Here is a 26860-nt window from a genome sequence, read left to right as displayed (position 1 = left end):
AAGAACTGAACCAGAAAATGAACCAGATGTATCCCAGCTACTGTTAAGTTTGCCTTTATTGAAAACCTGGGAGGCATGAAATCTTTGAACTTTCCAAACTTTAATTATTTCACCTCCTTGCAATAATTATTAGGACCCAAAACAGGACTTGCGAATACCAAGTTTTCCAAGGTGACATAAATGAAACTCAGCCTGAGGGTGGAGAACAAATGCACAGACAAAGAGCATGTAAAATATGTTTTATTGTTCTTTAAAAGGGCTCAGGGTTTGGTTTTAAGTCAGGCTGCACACCTTTCATCAGTCTGACATCTCTCTCACCATGTCAAACTGGCTTCAGCTAGCAATACTTCATTAAATCCAAAAGAAAAATTTTTTTTAATTTTAAAGATCCAGTTCTGAGAACAATTAATATTAGTCTGTAATTTAAAACAAAATGAGGGCTAATGTTTCATGTTGCTTTATACACCCTTCTCCTCATACAGAACCAGGAATGTAATTTTCCTATCTCGGGCAGGCACTGATACTGGTGGATACCACATGCTCGCTCACACACACACACACACACACACACATATGCACACTCTCTCTCTCCCCATCCCTCCTTCCCTCCCTCCCTCCCTCCAAACAACAAAAATCAGAGCATGTCAAAGGAAAAAGGGTTGTTATGGTATTGATCAAAACCCTTGGAGTCCACAGTCTATCTGAGCTTAGAGGGTACGCTATTTTGATCTTGAGCCTTTAATAAGGAATCTATTGTCAGGTTCTGAAATAAAGAATTTTGGATAGTACCATCATTTTTCACTTTAAAATCCTAGAAACAATTTCAAAAAGCATTATTTTGCTTTGTTTTCTGGGATGGGGGAGAAGAGAATCTACAGATTTTCATTTATTTAAAAATCAAAACAATTCGGCATAGGAAATAGGCAGTTCACATAGCCACCCAACATCTGAGGTATCATCAGTGTGAGACAAGGTCCCAGTCCATTCCTACTGGCATAGCTGATCCTAACAAAACAGGAAATTTATGGCTCTGCATAGCAAATTCCAACAGGACATGACCCTAAGACTTTACTCAAATCCTTAGAAGCAGAGCACTATTAAGTATGTAATATTGAGATGGAGTGTGTGTGAGCCCCTGATGGTATCCTCCAACTTGCTCTGTCAGTGCAGCCTGGTCACAACTGCCTTCTGCAAAGGAGCAGAAAAACAGCTTTTCTAGATCAGCACACTGACCCCAGCAAAGAGTCTGCAAAAATGTCACTGTACCACTTCACTAACCACACAGTCCTTTGCTACTCACTGAGCTGCTCTATTGTCTCTCTTCTACCCTGTTACGGCCTGTGGACACATACTCACTAGGCGTTGCTGGTTTTGAACCAGCAATTTTTTTTTTTAATCTCAGAAAGAACCTAGTAAGAAAATAACAAGGCAATCAGTGGTTAAACTGAACTGTACATACAGGGGGCAGTTTGGAAAACACCCGTTACAGGCATTTCTCAAGTCTAAAATATTGTGTCTTTGCTGCTACTCCTCTGACTGTTCCTGAAGAGTACAAGTAAGTCCTAAAATAAAAATTTTAAACTACCAGCATTCTTTGACATCATTAGATAAAAAATCAGAGTAATGCTACAGCCCACAATTCTACGAAGCGTAGAAAGTGTGCTAATGCTCGCCCGGACACGTCTTTAGCGACGGCCTGGAGTACTCCCCTCCAGAGAACAAGTCTCTGGGTTGCCCACTTAGCTTCATCGGTTGGAACAGAGAAAACTCGACTCTCAGCTAAGTTCCTTGAGAAGAGAGAGTCCTCTTAAAATGCCGTTTCCCCACAAATTTATCAAAACAAAAAGCTCTCGGCTACTTTGCCTAATGCTGAATAGGGTTTTCAGGAAAGGAAATCAACATGAATACCCCATCATCAGTAAAGACTAAAAACCACCTGGATCATAAAATACATTTGCCACTGCTTTTTTCTTTTTTTTTTTTTTTTTGGTGTTTTTTGTGTTTTGTTTTGCTTTTTTCTAAAGGTGCCCAGGTGGGCTTAAGGCTGCCAGACTGCACGCACATCTACAGCAACGTGGGCTTCTCCTATTCCATCTACAACTTGTATGGGGGGGGGAGGGGGGAGAGGGATAGGAGAAGGTGAGAAGGGAAAAAACATACTGCACCCCTCCCCCCCAATCAAAAGAAAGAAAGAAAGAAATCCCACAACAGGAAGATCTATGTGCCAAGCATAATGGAAGAGTGTGCTCCCCAAACAGATGGTTCTGCACAGGCTAATGTTTTGCTGGTTTTCCTTACAGACCTATTTTGAGAAAGTTAAAAAAGACAGGAGATTTTGAAATAATTCAATCTTGGCAGAAATTCAAACTCCAACACTAGGAGCAAAAATCATCCTTCACTGAATTAATCCCTTTTTTCTTTCTCTTATTCTTTTCTTAAACATTTTATTCACGTTATAAAGGGATTTCTTTTTTGTTTGCTTTTTTCCAATCATTAGGAGAGTGGTTGAGGAGTACTGAATCCATCACTACTTTGATGACACAGTTAAGATTCCAGATTCACATTTCCAGGTACCAAGAGTTCCCTCTAAATGCCACAATCAAGTCAGCCTTTGTATACATTTCTTTCTACTGAACACAGCAATGCCCATTGGTATCTCTGAAGCGTAATCGCATCTTAGGTCGGTATTTCTCCAGGTAAAGCAGCTGTTTGGAATTGAATGCTCCCCTTCTTTTTCTGAAAATAAAAGAACGGCAAAATTTATCATCTTAAAACTAGCGTTTCCCATACAACATCACTCCTTAAGTGAAAGGGCTGAGTTGAAACATAAACTTGCTGTGCCTTCCTAAAAGAATAGACAAGTTTTCTTTGCTGACTCTCATTAGAGTCTATTAATCGTTTAATAAATATCAGAATGGTTTATTCAGAGACATCTGACTATACTCTTCCCAATTAATATATTCTTCAGATTAGAATTGGCAGCAAGTATTTAGGATGAATGAGTAAGTATTTATATGAAGCAGCAGATACAGATGGCATTCCTTGAAATGTGTTACCTTCCTAGAGCTACTACCATACATTTCATGCCCTTTGTCACAGTCATTTCTTTCCCTCACTCTCTCTTTCTTTCTTAAGAAAAAATTAAAAAGGAAAGGGCAAGACAGTAACTGCCAAAGAATTGTGGACAACAAAATAGCATGGCCTGTTACTCCAGATTGATGTCACAATTCTATCTGGGCACTACCATCCTGATTCTGTGACGAACAGGTCACTTAACAGTCCGAGGTGATTAACTGCTCCTCTATGGTTTCTTCCTTCCCTCTGGGTCACAGAGGGTTGCACCTGGAAGGCATTTTGGACATCCATTAAAAGAGACACTAGATCACTGAGACTCTACTACCTAGTTACTCATTTTAAACATTCCTAGATATTCAAGTCATATACTGGACATATTCTACAATGTCCAAATTTGCCACCTCAATTAGAAAATCTTCAAATCTGGGGGCCAGTAGTAGTACTGTGAATCTATTTATCACTTGCTATTTTTGATATCTTCAAACAATATTTGAAGCCAAAGACAGCAAATTACTCTGTACTATAAATGGATACTTTTTATAATTTCTTCCTCTTAGATGATTTGCTTTATGTGTTTCTGAACATAAAACTTCATACTCACTGTCTTATAAACTGAACTGCATCTTCATACTTCATTCCACATTCAATCAAAGCAAGTGCAACCAGCACAGGTGCCCTGAAGAGAGACGCTCATTTGTAAATAAACACAGGTCTTTGGAATTAAAGGATTTTTTAAAACTCAGAATTACATACTACTAAAACTATGTAAAGCTTGAGCTTTCCTTGTTCCAGTATACTAAAATAACTGATATTTCTCTATATAGTAAAAATATCTCGATCATGATAGAGTCTATGATACTTTCTATTTTTAGTAAAGCACTAAATTCTAAACAGTTAAGAAATCTTTACTGTTTAAAACATCACCACATTATATCTCAAATTTTCCCATCATTTTGTCATCAAAAATTCTTCATTGCTCTTTAACCATTATCACAGTAAAATAAATGACCAAATGTATTATCTTGAGTGTCTCAGAATTTTTGTTACAAATCAATTTCATTGTCATCTCATCAAATACTAAAAAGGTGCTAGACTTCCTCAACAAAATTCTTTCCATGAGTTAGGAGAGCGTCAGAACTGGTAGTTAGGAACAGCTTTCAATACCAGTATATATATATTTTAATCTAACAAAAGAAATGATGTTTTTAAAAAGTCCATTACAGGGCACTATCTTTGGACTGACTACCTAACTAGGATAGCTGTTAGTTTAAAAAACTGCCCCAAGTCAAGTTAGAATATGACATTTACCCTCCAGGATAAGGACTGAAACTTTCTGACCCTGAAGAAGAAACTGTACACTAAACTGCAAAAAAGGAAAAGAGCAAACAAAAGGGTTGAGCAGAGGTAACAGCCTGAGTCACCACCACCCTGAGACAACAGCAGCCTGCATTAGTGTTCTGAGCCAAAGTGCACATCATAAACTGACATTTACTCTGCTGCTGCTGAGTGTTGCAACACCATTCAATGCAGTGCTCAAAGATGTTTTAAAATCAAAGTCCATTTCCTTTCTCCATACATCTCCTTTCAGGAGTTTGAGGTTCCACCATCTGCTCTCCATCTATTAACTTCTCATTCATCTCAATCTGAAATTAACCATGTACAAAGTCTTCAAATCTAAAATTATTTTAACTTTGTTGCCCACTTCAAAGACCTAAACCTTTGATTACTTGAAATGAGGAGAAAAAGAAAACATACTAAATTAAGACTGTATTTTTGGTCCAAAGATAAGATAATTACATTAAATCAGTTTCAAAACTATTCCTAACCATCACCCACTAAATCTAGTATGGTATCAAACTCAGAGAAAAAAATGAAACATAAAAAGTTATTTTGAGAAATCATTACCTCAGCTTTTGCTCTCATTTCCTTTCCTTTTAGTAATTTAATATTTAGTGAAATAAATGCAAATTTCTAACAAAGTGAAATTTTTGATAAAGAATTCACAGACAAAAGGAGAAGAGCTTACCTTCCCAATCCTGCAACACAATGCACTGCAACACAGCAACCTGGCTCTTCACGAAATTTGGTTTTTAGTAGGTTTAGCCAATCATCTACTATCTGATTAGGGGGTGGTGCTCCATCATCAAATGGCCAATCCTGGGAGGAAAAGATCTTTTACATTAAACTGATGTTTTCTCCAGAATTAACATCCTAATGCACAATAGCTGCACAGGACGTAGGGTAGGCCTAACTGCACTAACTGTACTTATATATAGCTATTCTTAATCCCCCAATTCTGGTCACTGCTGAAAAATGATCCAAGATCAAAATTCAAGTGTGTCAAACAACTTAGCCTTCTTGATGAAGTGTTATAAGCATCAAACTTTATCTTTAGAAAGCTGAAAGGCTCTTACCAGAGTGATAAGAGGCTAATGTTCTTCAAATATTTTATCTGAATAGAGCAGTAATTAGACACAGTAGAGAAAGCTAAAGTCAAAACCAAGACAAAGTAAGAAATGACACACCTGTCAATATGATTTAGAAGTTCACTCTGGCGAAGAAGTGTACCAACTGGTTTTGGTCTCTATAAATATTTTTAAGGATTATCCCCCAAACAGCTCTAAGTTATGATGTCTTTTCTTTAAAGAAAGGCTCTCTTGGGGGGTGAGAATATCTCAGTGGTAGAGCACATGCTTAGCATACACAAGGGTTCAATCCCCAGTACCTCCATTAAAAAATAAATTAAAAAAAAATTTAAGGCTTTCTGATTAAGTAATTTCTAATAGTTAGCAGATCATAACAGAAACATACTACCATCCTTGTGCTTATATATGTATTTTTTAAAAGCCAAGTAGTAAATATTTTTAAAGCTCTGCCTAAATTACATGTCCCATTAAACAAGCACAGCACTGCATGACAGGATCCTGAGCAAATGAAGATTATTTTCTCAAGTATTCCTTTCTCTTTTTATATTCATCGATTTGGGTTTTTCAGTTAAGACCAACCCCATATGCACTCACAACACAGGCAGGGATTTGTCTCCCTTGTTAACTATTATGAGGTCCTGAGAATCCAACACAAATCAGCTTTGAAGAAAGTTGGGGAGAGATTCATGTTACCATCTCTCCCATCTGCTTCAAGGACAGAAATGCAAAGATACAGTGGTGTTTTTTTTTTAATATAACATTACTCTAATGAGACTGGATAAGGACACTTTAAGATACTAGAGAAGGAAAAAGAGAAAAGTAACAGAGCACTAAATTGATTCTGCACTCATTACTGGCATCACTAGAACACTTCACGTAGCCCATTAGCTATGACAGCACATTATGTTTGATTTGTCAACTACGCCCAATAATTAAAGAGTTGTCGATGTTATCATTATGTCACTACAGAATTTAACTGTAAATAGCAGTAAAATCAGTAACTACCTTAGCTGAGAGCTTACTTCCTCTAATACTCCCTAAAACTCATCTAGTTAAGAAACAATAATATGAGACATGCTTCACTTACTCATACAAGCAGTTTCTATCAAAAAAACCCTACTAAAGTAATCATTTAGAACCATCTGGACTTCAAACTGACATGCCTAAAACCACCATCAGTCTTTTCCAATGTGCCTCTGATTTGCAAGAACACTGGTCAAAGGGTTGAAAGGTCTTAACTTTGGAGCTATTCTCTCATAAAATGTACCAAACCCTCTTCACCTAGCAAAAGTAAATTAACATTCCAACTTAAAATTTCTGCCTAGGAAAAAAAAGAAAATTCCAAGCTTAATTCTGAATGTCTTTGTTCTTTTTTTTCAAGCTTTAGTTAGACCTTTAATTTTATCTGATCACAGCTCTTTAAAACAAAATAAAACAGAAGCCTAGATTTAAAGGCCTGGAATAAGTCCCAGACCTACCATTATCTTTTACAAACTAGTTCTTTAGTTCATTTCTATTTCATAAAGGTGTTTACCAACATTACTGATCCAAACAGACCACGGTCAATCTGCAGTTCATTTTCTCACCATGGCATCTGTCAAAATGAACTGATTGCTCATTAACCCCCTAAATAACATACTCACAATATAGGAAAAAGAACTTGTATTTGGTTTAATTTCAGAAGTTAAAATTCTGTTGTTGTGGTTGTTGTTGTCATTTTTTAACATTATACACATGTTCGTACTTATCCCCAGTGATTTCCAGGGAGGGGTCCTTAAAGTCATTTAAAAATGGGAATGAAGCAAAGTATTATTACTATGCCATACTATTAAAATACATTTTAAAAAACATAATGTTTGGCTATTTAATTTTTGTGTTTTCACCAAAGTGGAGGTGAGGAAACTTTATGGATCAGATAAGACAACTGTCTTACTAACAGGACATTTATTTTCTTTACATGAACTGCCTTCTCAACTACTAACCACTGCAGTAAGGACTGCAGAACCACCTCTCTATAAAAAATAGGAACAAAACCTTGTTTTACCTTCCTTATTACTTTCTTCCTATTCAACTACTTCAAAAATCTCCAGTTGTCTTCCCAGAACAATGGCTTCCCACAATTATGTCAAATGGTTCTAGGATACTAAGATTGTAAGGTCATTTCAATATACGCTCCTTTAATTTAGACAGCTATTTAGGGACTACCGTATAAAATTTTACCTAATCCGAGGTTCTTATTTCCAATAATAAAAACAGTGTTTTTAAGGGCCAAGGAGAAATCTGATTTAAACTAATTCCAGTCTCTATGTTCAAATTGAACTATGAAAGAAATCTAGTCATACAAAAGCTTCTTAGAAACCTACCCAAGTGTCAGAAAACTATGCTGATTACTCTGGAGCAAGATGCCTTCTCCCTCTTCCTTCTTATCCTCTTCTCCCACTTTTTTGTCCCCTACAAGTTATCCACAAAATATTAAGTAACTAATTTGTACTTGCAAAGCAAAAGAGAGTATTTCTATGTGATTTTAAAATGTCTGATGGAAATTACTTTGTCAGATTCAAACCAGCAGCCTAGAAACAAAAGCTAAATTATCACATTAATTTCCTAAAGAAAACAAAATGAAATTTCCATTTTCTTGAAATAAGTGTGCACTAAATTTTGCTTTTTACTTGCTGAAAATACTCTGTATGTATAGACTTTAAGGGCATAAATGAACAAAACTGCCAAAGAAATTTTAGTAAATTGCTATGATTGTTGTTATCTCCTATAAGTTTAAGAAGCAAACTATGAGTGCCAAGTTCTAAAAATATCTGTTTAAAAGGTACAACTTGTTTGTAGTGAAAAATTAAAACACTACACACTCACTAGAACGTGGATTCCTTCTTTTTCAACTGGTGCTTTATCGTATGTAGCATCACAAACTCGAACCAAAGTTGTCACTCCATACTTCTTAAGTTCCTTTAAAGAAAAATATAACAGAACTTGCTTTTAAAGTCTGTAACCAAATCTTTTAAAATATACTCTTATAAAGTGAAATGAGCCCTCATTCTTAGACAAAGATCAAAATCATTTTCATTGTAAAAACATACATACTGGACACTTGTAATCTCAGTAAAAGCATCAGTAAGACCCATCTTCATAAAGGGCAATTTGGTAGCATAACACAAAAACTTTAAAAGCACACATACACTTTGACCTAGAAATTCTACTTCTGGGAATTTATACTAATAAAATAATTAAAGATATACACCAAGATTTAGGTACCAGTACGTTCAGCACAGGTTGTTTGGGATGGTGAAAAGCTAGAAATATTAACAGTCCAAAAACAGATGAATGGTTAAAGAAAGTATAGCACTTCATAAAGAATACTATGACAGCTATAAAATTAATACTAAGGAGGTTAGGGGACTTTTTTTTCTAATACACAGTGTGACCCTATCTATATGTATATTTATAAATATACACATATATACAGAAAAAACCAAGTATAACAGTTAAGTATTTTTAAATTGTCTTTTGCTTATCTGTTATCTTCTAATTTTTACATAAGTAAGTACTTATTGTTTTTTTTAATTTAAAGGAACAAATAAAAGTAATTTTGAAATTAAGATTAAAAAGTATTATATTATAAAGCCAACTAACACACAATTATAGCCAGAAGACTTGCTCCTTTAAAAGTCCACCTATAGTAATGCCTAATCCAGTGACTACTGAACTTCAAGGGGCCAACCAACATCTTTTTATAGGTGCAGGAGACTATGACCAAGGAATTCACAGGCTGAAAATAGTATCACATAATTCAGCCAAGCTTAAAGGTGACTGAACAACCTGAGGGCATACAGGCCTGGAATCAACTGGTACACTGTGTACACGAAGTTAAGATGCTCAGAGAATTAAAAGTATAAATAAGCAGGAACAGTGATACCCTACAAGAAGTGTCCATCATCTGGTTAAAGAGTAAAGTTATCTTAATTGCTAAGGGACTTTATTTTTCACAAAAAGACCTTCTTACAAAACAGACTCAGGAAAGTTCTTAGTGTTATACACTGAGTCAGGAATTTCTTTTAATTTCAAAATACAAATAAAATCCCATTAAAATGAACTCCACAGTAGCTATTCATTGAAAGGTTATGGTAGAAATTTTTATGGTAAATATTTGTGAACCTGAGCAAGTCAAAACCTGTTCTGAATTCAGTTCTCCCATCTATAAAGTGAGAGGGTTGATTCAGAATTCCTAGGAGTTCATCTAGCTCTCTAACTGCTCCATAAATACATCAACAGAAATCACATTGAGAATGAACAAGCTGAGAATGATTAAAAAGCTTGTATTCAAATGTTGAATGAAGTACAAAAAGTTTCTCTACTGCTACCAATGGGAAAAAATGCAGTATCTGACATAAAAATGCTACCTATAATATCTTTCCTTCCCCCTAAGTTTCTGGATCCTTGTATATGACTATTACTATTGCTAAGTAGTTCTAAGGTAGCTTTTCATCAAAAGTGGTTAGAATACTGGAGGCAGAAATGGGTTTTAGTGTCAGAGATAGTTCTATCATACGCTGCATGCCTTCAAGCAAATTACTAAATTACTCTGAACCTCAGTATCTTCATCTAAAAGAGAGAAGTAATAATGGTACCTATTATTGTAAGAAGAAAATGATATAATGCATAAAATTGCTTATTGTCATGCTGGGTGCACACTAAGTGTTCAATAAATGTTAATTACTTTTATTATTGAAAGTATAACAAAAGAACTGCTAATAATGCTGAAAGGCTTTAAGAAAAAATACTGGACTATATTATCTCTAAGATCTCCCCGAATTCTATAATGTTCTTTGAAAAATCTGTTGTAATTAATTCAACTCAATTCAAACAAAGATTGGCAAGATGACCATCCACATTCCAATCACAGCAATAAATGGCTTTGTGGTAAAAGATTTTTTTTTTATTTTTTTGAGTAAAAGTAAATTTATTTAGAGAGATGTACACTCCATAGACAGAGTGCAAGCCATCTCAGAAGGCAAGAGAAAGGCCAAGAGGTAAGGGGTTAGGTGTTTAATTTAAAGTAAAAATAGATACACACTCCACAGATAAAAGATTTCTTTACAATGGTGTTAGTTTTTAATGGGATTTTTACGTATAAATCAATCCAAAAAGTAGACCATGCTACAATCTTACCTCTGTGAACTTGTTGAGGGTAGCATTGGTAGGGTTGTGGGTTATTAGAAAACGCATGTTCTCATAGGAGATCTCCACAGGGGCCGGACGGTTCATTATGGCAAATAAAAAGTGTGAGCGTGCGTGTGTGAGTGTGATGGGAAAGGGGGGGGGGAATCAATAAATCTTGAAATGTTTCACAGCAGAAAACATTAAAAAGACCACTAAAATGCCTATTATTGATCAGTGTTTTCTCTATTCAACTTGTTTATTCTTTAAGAAGCTTCTTTCTTCAAGATAAGCAGAAGTATTCAGAATCCACTTGAATCCAAATTCAACTTGGGCCTCAATGTCTGCTGATGGATACCTTCGGACTCCAAAAAAAATCCAACTACATACAAAACTTAAGCAGCCTTTACTACATTTAGGCACTAGTGAGACAAGTTAAAAGTGTAGGTCGCTTTCCACTTTTGTTTACTTGATGCTTAATTTTACTGGAGTCATTAAAAGAAATACACTTGCAATAAAAAAAAAAAAAAAGCCAACTATTTCTGAGGCCAGTCTCGGTGTCCAGAGTCTTCAAGGCAATGTTAATTATGGCACATAGAACCTCCAAGCTCACTTGTCAGCGGAAATGCTGTGCTGAGCCTGGCAGAAGTCTGCCCTCACGCTCAGAATCGCCATAAATGTGCAACGTATATTCCAACAAAAAACCTGGAAGAAAAGCATATATAAAATGAACTGGAGGTTGATAGCATAGTAAACACAACGCCCAAAGTCAAGCATACATTCTTAAATGAACTTATTTACAAAACAGAAACAGACTCACAGACATACAAAATAAACTATGGTTACCAGAGGGGAAAGGGGGAAGGAAAAATTGGAAGTTTTGGATTTGCAGATACTAAATACCATATACAAAATAGATAAACAACAAGGTCCAACTGTATAGCACAAAGAACTATATTCAATCTTGCAGTAACCTATAATGAAAAAGAATATATATGTCTGTGCATATAATTGAGTCACCATGCTGTACACCAGACTAACACATTATATATGGACTAAACGTCAATTAAAAATAAAAGAATACATTCTTTATGAGCCCAAAGACATCTGAAATGGTAACAATTCTAAACTACTGCCATCTATGAAGAATCGGATAAAAGTGTATACCAAGAGTTTTATGTGTGTGTGTGTGTGTGTGTGTGTCTGGATTTTTTTTTTTACATTTTTTTTTATTGAGTTATAGTCAATCTACAATGTTGTGTCTAATTGTATACCAAGAGTTTTAAAAGTCAGAAATTCAAAAGTCAAGTATGTCTTTTTTTTAAAACAGGTTTCAATAAATTTTCTGTACTAAAAAGATAATTTCTAACTCAAGTCATTTGAAAATGATTAAATTTTAAAATTCATTTAAAATCATTTTTAAATGATTAAAAGATACTTAAAGAAACCTTCCCTCCATGAAAAGTTCACAATGATCTCCTTATTTTTCTGCTTTGATGGTTAAGTACTTTGCTTAAAATTGTATCTGTAAATGAATGAAGGATATTTATAAAAATTCCACTTTGAGGATTTAATTCTTTCTATCCAAGATATATGTATTGGCCCCAACTATGATATCAGGTCATAAAGTACTTTCAAAAAATTACCTTCTTTTCCTCACAATTTTGAGTGGTTTTTACTACCTACGGGGAAAGAGAATCAGAAAAGTGAAGTGACTTGTCTAAGGTGAATGAATTAGTTGAGCATAAATTCAAACCCAAGCCTTCTGTTAGTCCCGTATTTTTTCCAAGGTCCCACAATGTCAGCTAACTCAACTAAATGCATAAATTCCATCCTCCCGTTTCTAGTCCAGTTTACCTTTTTACTATTTCTCATCACTGCCTCAAGAGTACAAAAGCATCTAAAGGTCACTAATTCACACAGCATTCACCTGACCAAGTATTAATCCCTACCAAAAACAAGGCAAGAAAGAGAAGTGGCAGTATTTTTAATATTATTTTAGGCCTATTTCTTTGAAACACAGTAATCTATATAGCTGCCTCAGAGTGTCAACATAATCATAAATTCCTCTGGAAAAAAGGGACAAGGTCTAAGTTCTTTTACTTGTCTCTTCCCTAAGCTACCAATGCTTATTTAGAACTCTAAAAAAGATGACTGTGACCAGAGAGATGAAAGATAATGACTACAGAGGCACTTGCAGGAAGAAACAAACAGATAAGAACGAACCTAAGTCTCCAACTTTCAAGCCTCATCTTCTATCCTCAAGTCTTCTTTTTATAATACTCTTTAGACATTTTATTTTGTAAATTACATACTTCTGATTATATTAGCATAGACACAAGCACAAAACTAAAACATTCCTAAAATATAAGAGATACATAGGAATTCAAAATGGCATAAGAACTTCAATACCTCAGCAGAATGAGTTATCCACTACAGTAAAAACACAAAACTTCTACATTCAAACTAAGAAAACAAAAATATACACCACCACTCTTTCTAACTCATAATCTAACTCATGATTCTAACTGTACCCCCAAAACAAGCCACTTCAGATTACCCATTTCATAGAGTACTCCATTGTATAGTCAAGGAATTTTAAAGCTAGCAGAAACTTAAGAGACCAAATATACTGATCTCTTAAAAAAAAATTGATGTTTGGGATCCAGAGAGGTTAAAATGACTTAAGATCACACTGCTAATTGGTAGCAGATCAAGGACAAGAACCCAGGTCTCCTAACTCCCTATTTATTTTTCCTTCAATTTGACTAATGCAGGTACCCACGTATTTTCCAAATCATAATCTTATTCATCGAAGTGTAACTTTTCTTCAAATATTTGCTTGGATGTTCATTTGCAACTCTTTGACCTTATAATAAGGGGAGAAAAGATTATTCAAGTAACTACTCAAAGAACAATGGTTTGCATGCAGTGCAGAGCTAAACACAAGGAAATTCTAACCTGTTTGAATCCCTTTGGTTTAATGATGTTATCACAGCTAGTATGTGTGTCAGCTGAGAAAGGCGCTGAAAGACACGCATTGTAGTGATGTCCAGGCTTAAAAGGTTACAGCTCTAGCATTAAGTTTTCTACGTGGTCACTGGTGTTTGCTCAGCAAACAGAATAACCTTTATCCCATCTTATTCCTCCAAGCTCATTTTGGAAGGACCATTTCCAGGGATAAGGATAATTCATTATTAGATTTTCAATTCTTAATACCATACTGAGATCCCCAGCAAAGGAATTTCTGCCAAATGAAACAGTATGTTCTATCAATGTTAACAGATACATGGTAAAAAAGCAAGCTTCTGTTCCTTCCCCTTCTCTCAAGAGTTGAACTACGTATCAACAGTGAACTGTTCTTGCACCTGTCAATTTAGATAATGTTAACTTCTGTGACACCCATAAGAATGTAAAGCAAATAGTCTGTAAAAAGATCATAACCTATCACAGCTGGAAAGTACTCAAAAGTTACAGAGCCCTACATTTTAGCATAAACTCAGCACCTGTATATCTTACTGAAAAACTTTCTTCTAAAATTTTCTCTCTGGCATTAATCTTGCTCTACCTATGTAAATAAAAATTAATTTTTGTTTCAATTTACCAGATGATGGAAGAGGCTGGTCTACTTGACAAGTAACAATGATCCAATTCAATATGCATCCAAATATTCCATACCCTTATCTTTTACAGAATGTAACTGTTAAAATGTTGAATTTGGGACATTTCCATTTCCAGGCAACATTTCCATTTTTAACAAAAGAACATAACTTCACTGACAGATTAGAAAGGATGGTCTATGACAGAGAAATCCTTTTAAATTAAGAAGGAAGGGCAGGAAGAGGAAAAGAGAAAGAAGATTGAAGCAAGAGGAGACTAGAAGAAGAGCAAGCAAGCAGAAGCCTACCAAGCTAAGAGACCGCACTGCCAGTAAGACTAAGTCAGTAACACACCAGAGACTACTTACAACTCTGAAGAGAGGTATGTTAAGAGTTTAAATGACCAGTGTCAATATTATATTGCTAACATTTACCTAGATGAGAATCAAAAGAACCAAAATGTATGAAATAATACAATATCCATCATTTAATCATGACACAATGTTAGAAAACTATGCAGAGGTTAAAAAGCGTAAAAAAGATCTATATAAATTGATATGGAAAGATGGCTAAGGAACACTAGTAAGTGAAAAAAGCAAGGTACATGACAGTATGAACAGTACGTAGAAATATTTGTGAGTACTGTGTATGTTTTCATTCTCATGGACTATCTGAAAAGTCACAAACAGAAGAGGTAACAGTGGTTGCCTGGGGGTGGAGGGGATTAGAGCTGGAGGTCAGGACCATGATTTACAATACATACCTTCTGAACAGTTTCAATTTTTTTTCCATGTACATATATCACTTTAATTTTTTAGTTTGAATTCTAGGGTGATAAAGAACCCTACAATGGTTTACAATTTAACTATTTCTTTAAGAGTGCTACAACCACTGGATTACAAAGAACCTCAAAAGAGCTAGTCCCTCTGTCCCAGGCAAGCCTATACCTACCCAATTCCAGAAAGACAGCTTTCTTCTTTGTTAAAGAAACTAAATTATTGAGTAAAATTGAGATCCTGATTTGACAACTGTAATTCTAAGTTCAAATATAAATACAGAGAATTTAAGGGCATGAGAAAACTTTACAGTATCAGCCCCTTTTAATGTAACCCAAACTTACTGGACATCCTTTCAAAAATCCTGTCAATCCATTTACATCAAGCCTTCCATTGAGAAAATCACCTCTATTTCCAAACTGAAGTAAATGATACAATAAATCTTCTAATTCAATAAGCTACGCCAATATTCACCAAATTAAAACAGCATATTATAAATAAATGTACGATAAAGAACTCCAGATCTTAGCAAATAAAATCTAACAGCAACAGTCTGAAGAACAAGTATACACTTACTGTTTACTTTTCTTACCAGAAATTCTACAGGAAGTCATGCAAATTTGAGTCAGTTTGGTTTCTACAAGCAGGCAACATGAAAGCATAATATGTATAAAAGACTAATACCCTGCAACAATTTTTTCCTAAAACAAATTCATTTCACCTCATTGAAGACACCTGCACAAGTATAAATAATCTGTCAACAGTACAGAATTCACTCTCATGAAAGGTTACACATTTTCCCTGTAACTTGGTTAGTTAAGAATATATAAATTCAAATATTTATTGGACACATACTGTGTATCATATATTCTTATAGGTGCAGTAAGAGCAGTAAATACAACAAAAATCCCTGTTAGGATGGACCGTACATTTTACAAGACAAAAATACAAATAAAATATGTCACTGCTGTGAAGAAAAATGCAAAGCAGGAAAATCTGCAATGCCAGAAGGGAGAGGGGATTCCACTTTTAAATAAGGCTATCAGGAAATGCCTCAATGAATAAAGTGACATTTTATCCTAGACCTGGGGTTGTAAGCCAAACAGATATTTGAGGGAGTATTCTAGGCAGAGGGATTAGCTCTTGCAAAGGTTATGAGGTGGGGCCATGCTTGGAGTGTTATAGGAACAACAAGGGGCAGCAGAGAAGGCAAGGGAACGAATGGGGTCAGAGAAGTAAGAAGAGAAAAAGAGAACCTTATGGGTCAACAGAAGTATTTGGGGATAAAAAATAGAAGTATTCAGCTTTCATTCAGAGAAAAGTAAGAGGTTCCAAGCAAGAGATACAACTTATGTTTAAAAGGATCAGTCTAGATGCTATGTGGAGACAGATTACTTGAGTAGTAAGGGTGGAAGCAGGGCGCTCTGGTAGGAGACCGATGCTATATATAATGCAGGAAAGAAACCGAAGCTTGGGCCAGAGAAGTAGCAATTGAAAGGATATGAATCAATTTCAAGATATACTTTGAGGTATAACCCAAAATGATTTGTCCACAGACTAGATACGGGGCCTATGAAAAAAAAGAGTCAAGGTCTTGAGTAACTGTTAAGAACTTGTAGAAGCCTGACCATTCAGACAACAAATCATCAAATCTTCACAACCATCAAGGAAGAAAAGTAGAGAAATCTGTAAAGAACTACTGTATCTACTGCATTTTGACCATCTGAGATAAAAAGTATCTTGTAAATTAAAGAGTACTCAACTTTGCTAATTAAACACTCATCTTCTGGATGGGAGACTGGGTGAAGAAGCTGAAGGAGACTAAGGGGTACAAACTTCCAGTTATAAAATAAATAAGTCATGGGGATGTAATATACAGCACAAGGAATATAATCAATAAAACTGTAATAACTTTTTATGATGACAGATGGTTATAGAATTATAGAGGTGATCATTTTATAAGGTATCTAAATGTCTGATCACTATGTTGTATACTTGAAAGTAACAAATTGTACCAACTATACTTCATTTAAAAAAAAAAAACAACACTTTTCTGGTTAACTGGTCTCAAACTGAAATTTCACTCATATTCACAGCCTACTCCCAACTCATCAGAGCCCTGCAGAAACAGGAGCTCCACACTCTGTACTACTCGTCTTTGTTCATCCCTCCATTGTTGCATTTATCAAACTAAAAATGAATACATCTGGCTTCCTGAACTCAGACCATTCAAATTAATGCTAGTTCTCCTCCCTACTGACTACAGTCCTGGGGAATTGACAAGGAAAGAGGTACCACTAAATTCTACACAAATTAGGATCCAAAATATCTGTAGACAAGCTAAAAATAACAAGATGCTTCTTACTGCTAAAAAAAGTTTCATAGTTACTCCCCTGGTTATTCCCGCTTTTCCACTTCCTCATTTAAGGAGGGAACTTGAGAATCAAGTTCCAGTACACAAATCAATAATTAGTTCTATAAAAAGAAATTATGACCTTGATGGTGGGAAAATATCTTAACATTTCAGAACCAGCAGGACACACATGGCCTGCCACTCAAAAAGAAAAGGAAAGCAATTAACCAACAATCACACCTGCTTCTGAGAACAGTGACAGTCATTTTCTGAAGTCCTGTGGGCTCTGTTACCACTCAAATAAAAAGGGAGTGGTTTTCAAATTGTATGTACCCTGGTGATTAGAAGTAGTTGTCCTTTTATAGTAATTCCTACCTCTACAAATAACTTTAAGACAAAAATTGCGTTAAATATTTTCACACCACATTTGAAAATATTTACTTTTCAATTTTGTACTCTACTGTTCCTCTAAAGATTAGCAATTCTCCAGCTGAATTCTCTTTGTCCAATGTTATTTTTCCTTTCATAAACAAAATTTAAATGGAGATAACAGAACTATGGCCAATTTTTACTTTTTCTAAAAAGTGACTTGAATACCAGTAAAAACATTAAAAGTCTTAACAGTACCATTCTAATATTGGACATTAATCTTATTGTTTTCAGTGAATCTTTTAAAAATTAACTTCAATAGCTCTATTAAATTGATTCTATTCATTCATACTTCCATTTCCAGGCAAAGGTATCATGACTATCCTCTCCTTTAAATGTTTTACATTTAAAGACTTGAGCTTATGTACATTTCAGGACTCCCAAGCCTCTTTATTATAAAGTTTGCACACACACATTCTTTTCCAAAATAACTATGCTATCCTCCTTCATACAACAGAGAACTATCTCCAATTCAGCTTCACTCCCATAAAATTAAATTCTAATATTTGTTTTCTTCTTTCCTTCCATCCTTTCTTTAATGTCAAAATGGTAAATAATTTTCCTGGAGAACAATTTAAGTCTTAATCATTTTAGTTTCCAACATCACTACACATACATTAAACCAAGAACCACTGAATCGATTATTTCATTAATAAAGAAACGTATTTCAGATTCTGAAATTCAACTGTAATAAAGCAAATTCAGTAGAATCCAAAGGACACCTGAATTCACCCTGTCAACACAGGGTTGAATGTTTTCTGAGCTATATCAGGACAGTTAGAATGACTGTAACAGCTGCAAGTTCCCTGAAGTTGCAAAATAGATACTTGGGAAAAGGTTATTTGAATCACCTTTCAAAATAACCTACAGCACACGAGCAGCATGCAAAGCAAAAACTTCCAGGCTATTGTTAGCATTATCTAAAATATACGTTTCAGAGCTCAGCAGTTCATGGGTCAGGTTAACTCTTTCATTTCCCCTTTTTGCCTAATGTATTGAGTATATTTAAAGGTCCTGTTCAAGTATCCACCACCAAAAGGGGGGAAGGAAGCTCTCTATATACAGGATATGGAATAGAAACATTCCTAATTATATCTTGTCAGCATAAATTCTTTTGTTTGAGCCCCAGAATTTTTCTGCTGTTAAGGCATTTTGGTCCAAGTTTCCCCTAAGTAAGTTACACTTCCTCTCCTAAATTTGCTTCTTATAAATCACATTATACTTCACAGCCATCTCTCTGTGCACTAAGTATAGTACAAGATAAACAGACAAGAACCCAAATCATTCATTTTTTAGCTGCTGGTGGCCTTTTAAAATACACTGTCTAGCCACTAGTTGCCCAATAATGACTTGATGTTTATTTTCATAAAATATAATATTCAAAAATCTTTTAAAAATCATACAGTGAAAGCAACTGTTTCACATTACATATGTGAAGTAAAAATTGTGAAATATCTCTATAATGCCGTGTCAAGGGGTTATTATTCTTTGCTCATTAGCTTAGTTCAACACGGATTCACCCTCCTTCTCTTCTCAAAGAATGCAAAATTTAATCTTTTGTGTCTTCTTCCTCCAAATGCTTACTGAGTTGAGGGACAATATACCAGCTCTGAATGATACCAAAATGCAGCACATCTAATCTTACAACAAGCATTTATGGAGCTGTGTGTGCACACCTTACAATCACCATCCAGGATCAAGATCCTAGAAGAATCAACATGGGTGAAAAACATTTGATGACGGGCATTAAAATTTCATTATTAATGCTACATACTTTGAAGACAAAAAATAATCACCAGTAGAATGGAGTAGGATTAATTAAGACTTCTGAGGAAAGGTAAAAAAATGTTATGACAAGACTGGTAGAAACAGTGATAGCCTATGGTAGCATGACTTGAGAAAGGAACTGTCTTTGGTTAGGTAACTCAGCGGGGACCTTGACCATGCTGAGAATTCAGACCAATTCAAAGGCAATAAAAGCTCTTAGGAATTTAAAAAGCAGAGTAGTAGTAAGGAAGTAATTCTTTGCTCACGGAGGGAAAACAAATATTACCATATTAGTTGGCAAGCTTCACAAAAAATAGCCCCTCAGCTTACTAAAACCTATCTGATAGCTGAATTTTTTTTTCCCTAGTAAACAGATGTGAGTTTAACTAAATTCTACTTGACCTCTAAATGAATATCCCATCTCACTAGAAAAACAATTCAGAGTTTAGGCTATGACTTAAATTTGATGTGCTCTTCATCCAGAAAGATCTAAATTATTTGAATAATTTAAACCAATCACCAAAACGAAACCTGTTTGTAACCACATGTGTGGAATGAAGAATAATGTCACTAGTATCTGTTGTTTCTCCATCACATCCTTCTCAATTTGCTGACAAATCCTGCTGATGACTCATATCCTTCTGCACTAACCAGTCACTCTGTTCCCTCATGATAGGCTCTTCACCGATAATGAAAAGAAGGCAACACATCAATTCGTTTTGCTACTGAAAATAGTAAATATCAACATATGTATATAAATCCAATCTACAGAGACTGTGGTGCTCCAATCTAATGAATGTTTCCAGGAAGAATGCAAAAAAGTTAAGCTCAAAACTAAAAGACAACTTGATTGTGAATTTGAATTCTTGTCAAACAATACATTAGTTAAGAGCCAACATTTTTGACCACTGCAGAAATAAAAATATAAAGTAATTTATCTGATCTGCTAAAGCAAACATATCATGTGTGCATTTTATGCCAAAAGAATTAACATTTTCTGAGAAGAATGAAATTTCAACCCAAAAATACTATGAAAGGAATTAAATACACCAATTCTCTAAAGGTAAAGACAGTTCTAATGGTCAAAATATTTTTTCAAACCAGGCTCAACTAGCAAAGAAAGGGTCACAGAAAAGCTTAATCTTAAAATTCTCTAGTTGAAAAAGGAATATCATGCAATATAAATTTATATTCAAATGATGAAATTTAGTTTCTAGGACACTTAAGACAGAGTGGATGCTGTATTATAGAACCTACAGGGAAGAAATCAGTGCGAGCAAAAAAAAAAAAAATTGTATTCAAGTCACATTAAAAACTATAGGTATAATCTGTCAACCCCTCATAGCCATTTTTCTGGCAGAGTTTATGTCCTGTAAATCCATACTGATGGAACAAATAATGCAGGGAAAACCACCTTAAGATGTGCAGGAGAAAGGTTATTTTCTCATCTGGGTCCTAGTAACTCCATAGGGTAAGTGGAAAGTGGACAGAGCCCGCAGTGCTGTGCAGCTTCTTTCATTGAGGTGCTAGAGTAGTGAGTTTCCAGCCTAGCCTAGACCTCTACAAGTTCAAGGAGCAAAAGATTTACATATAATACCCACTTGAGCTCTACATCAAGCAATCCTGTAAGGCTTCAAGTCCCAAGAGGCTGGCCAGGAAGTCAAAGGAGCTAGAGAATGTGGTTCAGTCAATAAAACAAAGGATAACCAGAGAAAGCTACCAGACATCTCTATACATACACTAGTTCTGAAGTTGAAAACAGATAAAAGACTCTTCTAGTATTTCAGATTAAGAGACTCAAATCCCATTTCCCAAGCAATTTTAATTGGTGGCACCCATTGTTCATTTAACAAACCCATGGTACAAAATTATCTGAACTGTAAGATCAAGGACTCTTGCTTTACAAACCTAGAGAATAACCATCAGTTTCTATATAACCCAACTAGTATCTTGAGAAAAGTCTCAAAGTAGCAACAACCCCCAAAGAGCAAAAAAAATACGCAAGTAACTGAAGTATCTTTTAATCAAACAGAAACTTAAAAACTAAATTTCAAGCAAAAACAAAGGCCAACTTCCTTGACATCTATTAATTCCTACATAACTCCCTGTAAAATGATGGTGGGTGGGTAGCCAGAAAGAGACTTAAGTATGTTAAGCCCCAAGGGGAAACATTTTTTTTTTAATCCACTGCCATCTATTTATTGCTACTCTTTAACTGGGATTCAACAATTGATCTCTAAACCAATTCCTTATCTGTAAAATTGAAAGAATGCCATCACTCACAGAACTATTACGAATTTTAAATGAGATGATTTGTGATTTAGCATAAAGAAGATTCTCAAGAAGGGAATGTTGAAACCTGAAGCATAATGTCAATCTTCACAAGTATTCCAAGACCTCAAAATCTCTACCACTACCCTATTCAAAAAAGAGAACTAAGTCTTCCATGTGAAAACTATGGGTCCTGATTTCCAGTTACTCGAAATTTGTAAAGATCCCCAACTTCTGTAAATAGTATAGCTGACGGAATAGCACTTGAAGAAATCAGCCTAACTGGCTTCACTCTAAGTTTCACTCTTCCAAGAGCAACAGCTAAAAATTTATGTATTGCTCCTCTGAATCTTATTTGTAAATACTTTTTCTAGAGGCTTCACTGGTTACCAATTCCACATTTCAACAAAAGAGGAAGAGTACAGTCAAACCTTGTAAAATAAATCTCCATTAAATTTTAACTTTGTGTCTCAAAATCTGTAACTACTTCATATAGAAATGTTATCTTCAAAGACAAAATGAACAAAAAGTTGTATCTTAAGAAAAATAAATCTGTTTTTCATTGTTCACATGTCTTTTCAAGTAAAATATAAACATGGGGCTTTCAGACTTTTTAAGAAAGTATGTGCAAAAGTGTTCAAACATTTACTCTTCCCCAGTGCCACCAAAGTTCAATGATGTTGTAAAGGGTTTCTGCCTATAAATTTGGTTCGTTCAAATTAAATATTACTTGACTGACTCATGGAGGGAGTGGTTTGACTTTTGCTGTTCTGAGTCAGAATATACCCGGTTCAGCAGTTCTAAACAATTTGTCATTTGTATAGGTGGTCTAAAATGCTAACAGCCTTTTCCAGCTACTAAATGTAACAAACTGTTACCTTAGTAGAAAAGTCTTAGTGATAATACTTTGAATCTGTAGTTCAATTTATAAGCAACAAAGTGCTTTCATATGTATTTTCTCACTTGATCTTCACAATCTCCTGAGGTAAATATCCCACAAAGCTCAAGAGAAAGACTTTCACAAAGAAGTGACGACTTCTGGTTGACTCTCAGCCCCAATAAATGCAGTCTTCTTTCCCCCAAAATAAAAAACAGAAAAGGCTGCTGGGGTTTCTTTAATCAGACTTTCCTCTCCCAGACATATCCCAGGTGCCTCATAAAAACTCTGTCTCAAAGCACACACCCTGAGGCCCCAAGAGAGTTTCAAGGCAGAATCTCCACCCACATAAAAGCCTAGCCTAACTTAGGCCCCAAAGAGCCTCAAGTCAGCATCTCCTAAATGATCTCCTTGCCTCCAGCCATTCAAGTCTTCTGTATTAACTTCAACATCTCTCATTTGTACAAGCTGCTAGGTCAACTGTGTGGATGAGAAACCTCAAAGTGAAACAACCTATTTCGAAGGTAATTAATAGGAAAATCAAGGACTTGGCGTCTGACCTGGGTTTTTAATCCAGCTCCAATTCTTATTGCCTTGTGACGTGGGATAAGTTACTTTACATCTTTGAGTCTCTAAATCTCTTCATCTCATCACTGTATCCCTAACGCCTGGCAAATAGAAACCACTCAATACATGCCAAATGAACGTAAATGAGGACACCTACCACCTTTTAATAGTGGCTGTGAGAATTAAATGGGAATACAAAAAGCACCCGGTACATAGTAGGCACTTAACACTAATTAATCTGGTCCCCCATTGAATAGTAATAATACTATATCCTATTTCTGAAAGCAGAGAGCACATCAGTGATTGAGAAAAAGAAAACTGTAAGAAAAATATAATTTCCGACTTCTAACTACACATCAGTGATTTTGCTTGTAATTCTGTCTGCTTCCAAAAGGATCACACTACTCTATGTCTATACTGAAAGACTCCCAAATTCTAAGAGATTTCTCATCATTATGATATAAGAACCGTAACAAGGTACTCTTCATCAAGAATCCCTTCTTCTACAACACAAGAATCTGGGGAAAGTCCATGACAATGATTAGTCCATTCACTATCTCATAAGAAACAATTTATAAAATGTCAAGATCAGAATACCGGCAAAAAAACTTACCATCTTCACCAACAAATGGTATCCTGGCAAGTGATGATGAAGCCTTAGTAATGTGTCATTCTGAAGCCTTAATTTCCTTTTGCACATTGAACAAGGCATAACTTCACTCATTTCCTGTCTGAAACTACTTTGTAATACAGAACATGGCAGCAAATAACTACCATATTTAATCCAGCAGTGGTTATAGTTTGGTGACTCCAAACAGACAAGCATTTGCTGAATGCCTATAGTGATGCTAGAACTTCTAGATACTTTATTCATATCTTGACAAATTCCAGGAAATAATAAACTGGCCAATGGTTCTTCTTCATCATCAACAGTTACATCATTACTATTATCATTATTACTATTTCTTAAAAGCTTCTCTCCAAAAGGGTAGGAAAGAGCCAAAACCTAAAAAATACTACTTCAATTTACCTAACTATAAAATATCTCTCACATGAAAAACCAGCAGTACTTTAAAAAGGGTCCATGCTTCTGAACACTCTAAAGGAAAGAGCTTAAGATTCTGAGCAGTACACAAGTTTGTTTTAGTTAGCTCTCAGAGCCCTAAAGATCGCAATCATATGCTTGACAAACTTGGAAATTTACCTGGATGTCAGGAAACTTGGCGGGGGACGTGGGGAATGGAGGGAGCGGTTTACAAAAAAAAAAAAAAAGCAATCACACTGCCAGAAGATGGTAGTGCCACTGGAATAGACTTCTGTACCCTTTCCTCATACTTGAAGGACTCGGGGACAAGATGCTCCTGGAAAGAACTCCCTAGCCCAGGACACCCAGGTTCACTATGGCCCTAGACAATGATCAAGGAGAGCCTCCAGTATGCCTGCTCACACACTGGACAATCGCAGGCACTCTCCCCCACCTGCCATTCACCTTCTCGCCAACCTCCCTCTCACTGCGCTCACGTTCTCCCCCGCCACCACTCTACCCCACGCACGCTACTCTCCCTCCCCCACTTACTCACTCTCCCCCCATTTACCCCACTCTCCCCTACACACTCATTATCCCCACTCACTCGTTCCCACACGCTCCCCACTAGCTCTTCCTGACACTCACTCACACTCATCTACACGCGCTCTCCCCTCCACCCTCCATCCACTGTCCTCCCCTGCGCCCCACCCCACTCCCAATTCCCCCTCGACTCACACCGGAGACTGCCCTCAACTCCCCCATCCACACTTTTTCCCCCTCACGTTCTCTCTCCCCCCACATGCACACTCAGCCCTCTCCTCAACTCACACTCTCGCCCTCACGCACGCACATTTCCCCCCGCACTCAACATTCTCGCGCTCAGCACACGTCCCTCCCCCTCCCACACGCGCGATTTCCCCCTTCCTCACCCACCCTCGCTCTCCACGCTTCCCGGCCGCACTTCCCCCGCCCCCGGCCCCGGCCCGGCCCTCCTTCCGGGGACGTGTCTCGGGCCTGCACTAATGGCTGCGGCGCCTCCCGCCTTCCCTGCCCGGAGGCCCCGGGAGCCGGCGCGGGGGCCGCCCGGGAGCAGCGCACTCACGCTGTTGAGCTGGGAACTGGGCATTGAAGTCCGGCGGCGGCGGGAGCGAGGAGGCGCCTCTCTCCTCAGTCACCTCGGCGGCGGCGGCGGCGGCGGCGGCGGTAGTGGTGGCGGCGACGACTCCCCCCCAGCCTCGGCGCGCGACACCCGGCCCGGCCCGGCGGCGGCGGCGCGTGTCCACGAGTCCGTCTTGCTGCTGCTGCTGCTGCTGCGGCCGCCGCTGCGTCTCCGGCTGCCGCCGCTGTCCCCGCTGCCGCCGCTGCCCAGTGGCGTCGCCTCGCGCCGTACCCGGCCGCCGCTGCCGCTCCAGCCGCTACGGGACGGACGACGGTTACAGCTCGGCCGATCGCGCCGCCGCCACCACCGCTGCGCGCGCAGCCGGAACCAGCTCCCGCCACCGCCCCTCAGGGGGCGCTACGGGGCGCGCCGCGCGCGCCCGTCGGCCCGCCCTCGGCGCCCGCTGACTGGCTGGAGGGCCGGCTCTGGGCGGCGGGACCCGCCCACCTGCCCCGCGGGGCTCTGACCCACTGCCCTCGGTGCCTCCCCCGCTCCTCCTCGTGGTTCGTTCGCCTCCGCACTTCTGGCTGCGTAAGGCGCGTCCATGTGACCGGGGGTGGGGGGTGCAGAACCTGGCTGGGGAGTCTGTCCACGCCGCGGTCCGCCCATCTGCACCTGGGCCAGACAAGGGCTCGAGGCCCCGGGGTGACCCTCAAGGTCGAAGGGCTTTTTCCCGCAGCCCTGGCCCGTGAGGCCTGGGGCCAGAACCTGATGGGACCGGGTGGCGACCGAGCCCTTTGCTCGGGGATTTCCAACCCAGAAGTGAGAACCCGGGCAGTTCAGTTCTTGGCTGCCCTTTCCCGAGGTCGCAAATAAATGGCGTGTGCGTCTGCAATTGCGAAGGATATTTCTGCATTCCCCACCCCCCACCTCGCTGCTGGTGAGACACACACACACGTACGCACCCAGACCTAGAAACCCCCGGTAACAGATCAAAATTAAAACTTCCGGGATGTAGCAGCTTGGGCAAGTTATTTCCTTTCTCTGCATACTTTCAACTATTAAATGGAAATAGTTATCAGCTGCCTCATGGGGTTCTTTCACATGTCAATGATATAATGTATGAAAAATACCTGATAAAGAGGAGACCATGAATTTCAAGGTTTCCAGTAGAATGTCCTCTTTAATGCCGGGGATTATACTAGAGATCTCAGTCTCTCTTGCATTTAGAAGGTGGCCTGAAATTCGTTAATTCTCTGTCAGACCATGCGTTCTGAGTTTTGGTTTGGAAAATGTGGTCACCAGGTGAGCCGGGAGACTTGTCTGGGCCACGGCCATATGGCAGTCAGAAAGAGGCACTGGAGGCTAGCTTAGAGGAAGAGGGAAGGCTTGCCCATGCGAGTTGGAGGGGCGGGGAGGAGCTCTGTC

At 37.6% G+C, this 26860-nt stretch overlaps 1 protein-coding gene across 1 annotated transcript; it reads right to left on the bottom strand.

Annotated features, from left to right (window-relative positions):
• Positions 1 to 222: 222 nt before the first annotated feature.
• On the bottom strand, positions 223 to 25577 carry PTP4A2 (protein tyrosine phosphatase 4A2). The gene is made up of 6 exons (XM_031464613.2): positions 25436 to 25577; positions 10680 to 11372; positions 8367 to 8459; positions 5102 to 5232; positions 3677 to 3751; positions 223 to 2736 (listed from the first exon to the last, which is right to left on the bottom strand). The coding sequence occupies exons 2-6, from the start codon at positions 10773 to 10775 to the stop codon at positions 2628 to 2630; spliced, it is 504 nt and encodes a 167-aa protein (XP_031320473.1). The 5' UTR covers positions 10776 to 11372; positions 25436 to 25577; the 3' UTR covers positions 223 to 2627.
• Positions 25578 to 26860: the final 1283 nt, after the last annotated feature.

Source organism: Camelus dromedarius, chromosome 14, assembly GCF_036321535.1.
Source record: "Camelus dromedarius isolate mCamDro1 chromosome 14, mCamDro1.pat, whole genome shotgun sequence".
Lineage (NCBI taxonomy): Eukaryota > Metazoa > Chordata > Mammalia > Artiodactyla > Camelidae > Camelus > Camelus dromedarius.
The sequence above is the reverse complement of the archived record's forward strand: the minus strand, read 5'-3'. Positions and strand labels throughout refer to the sequence as shown.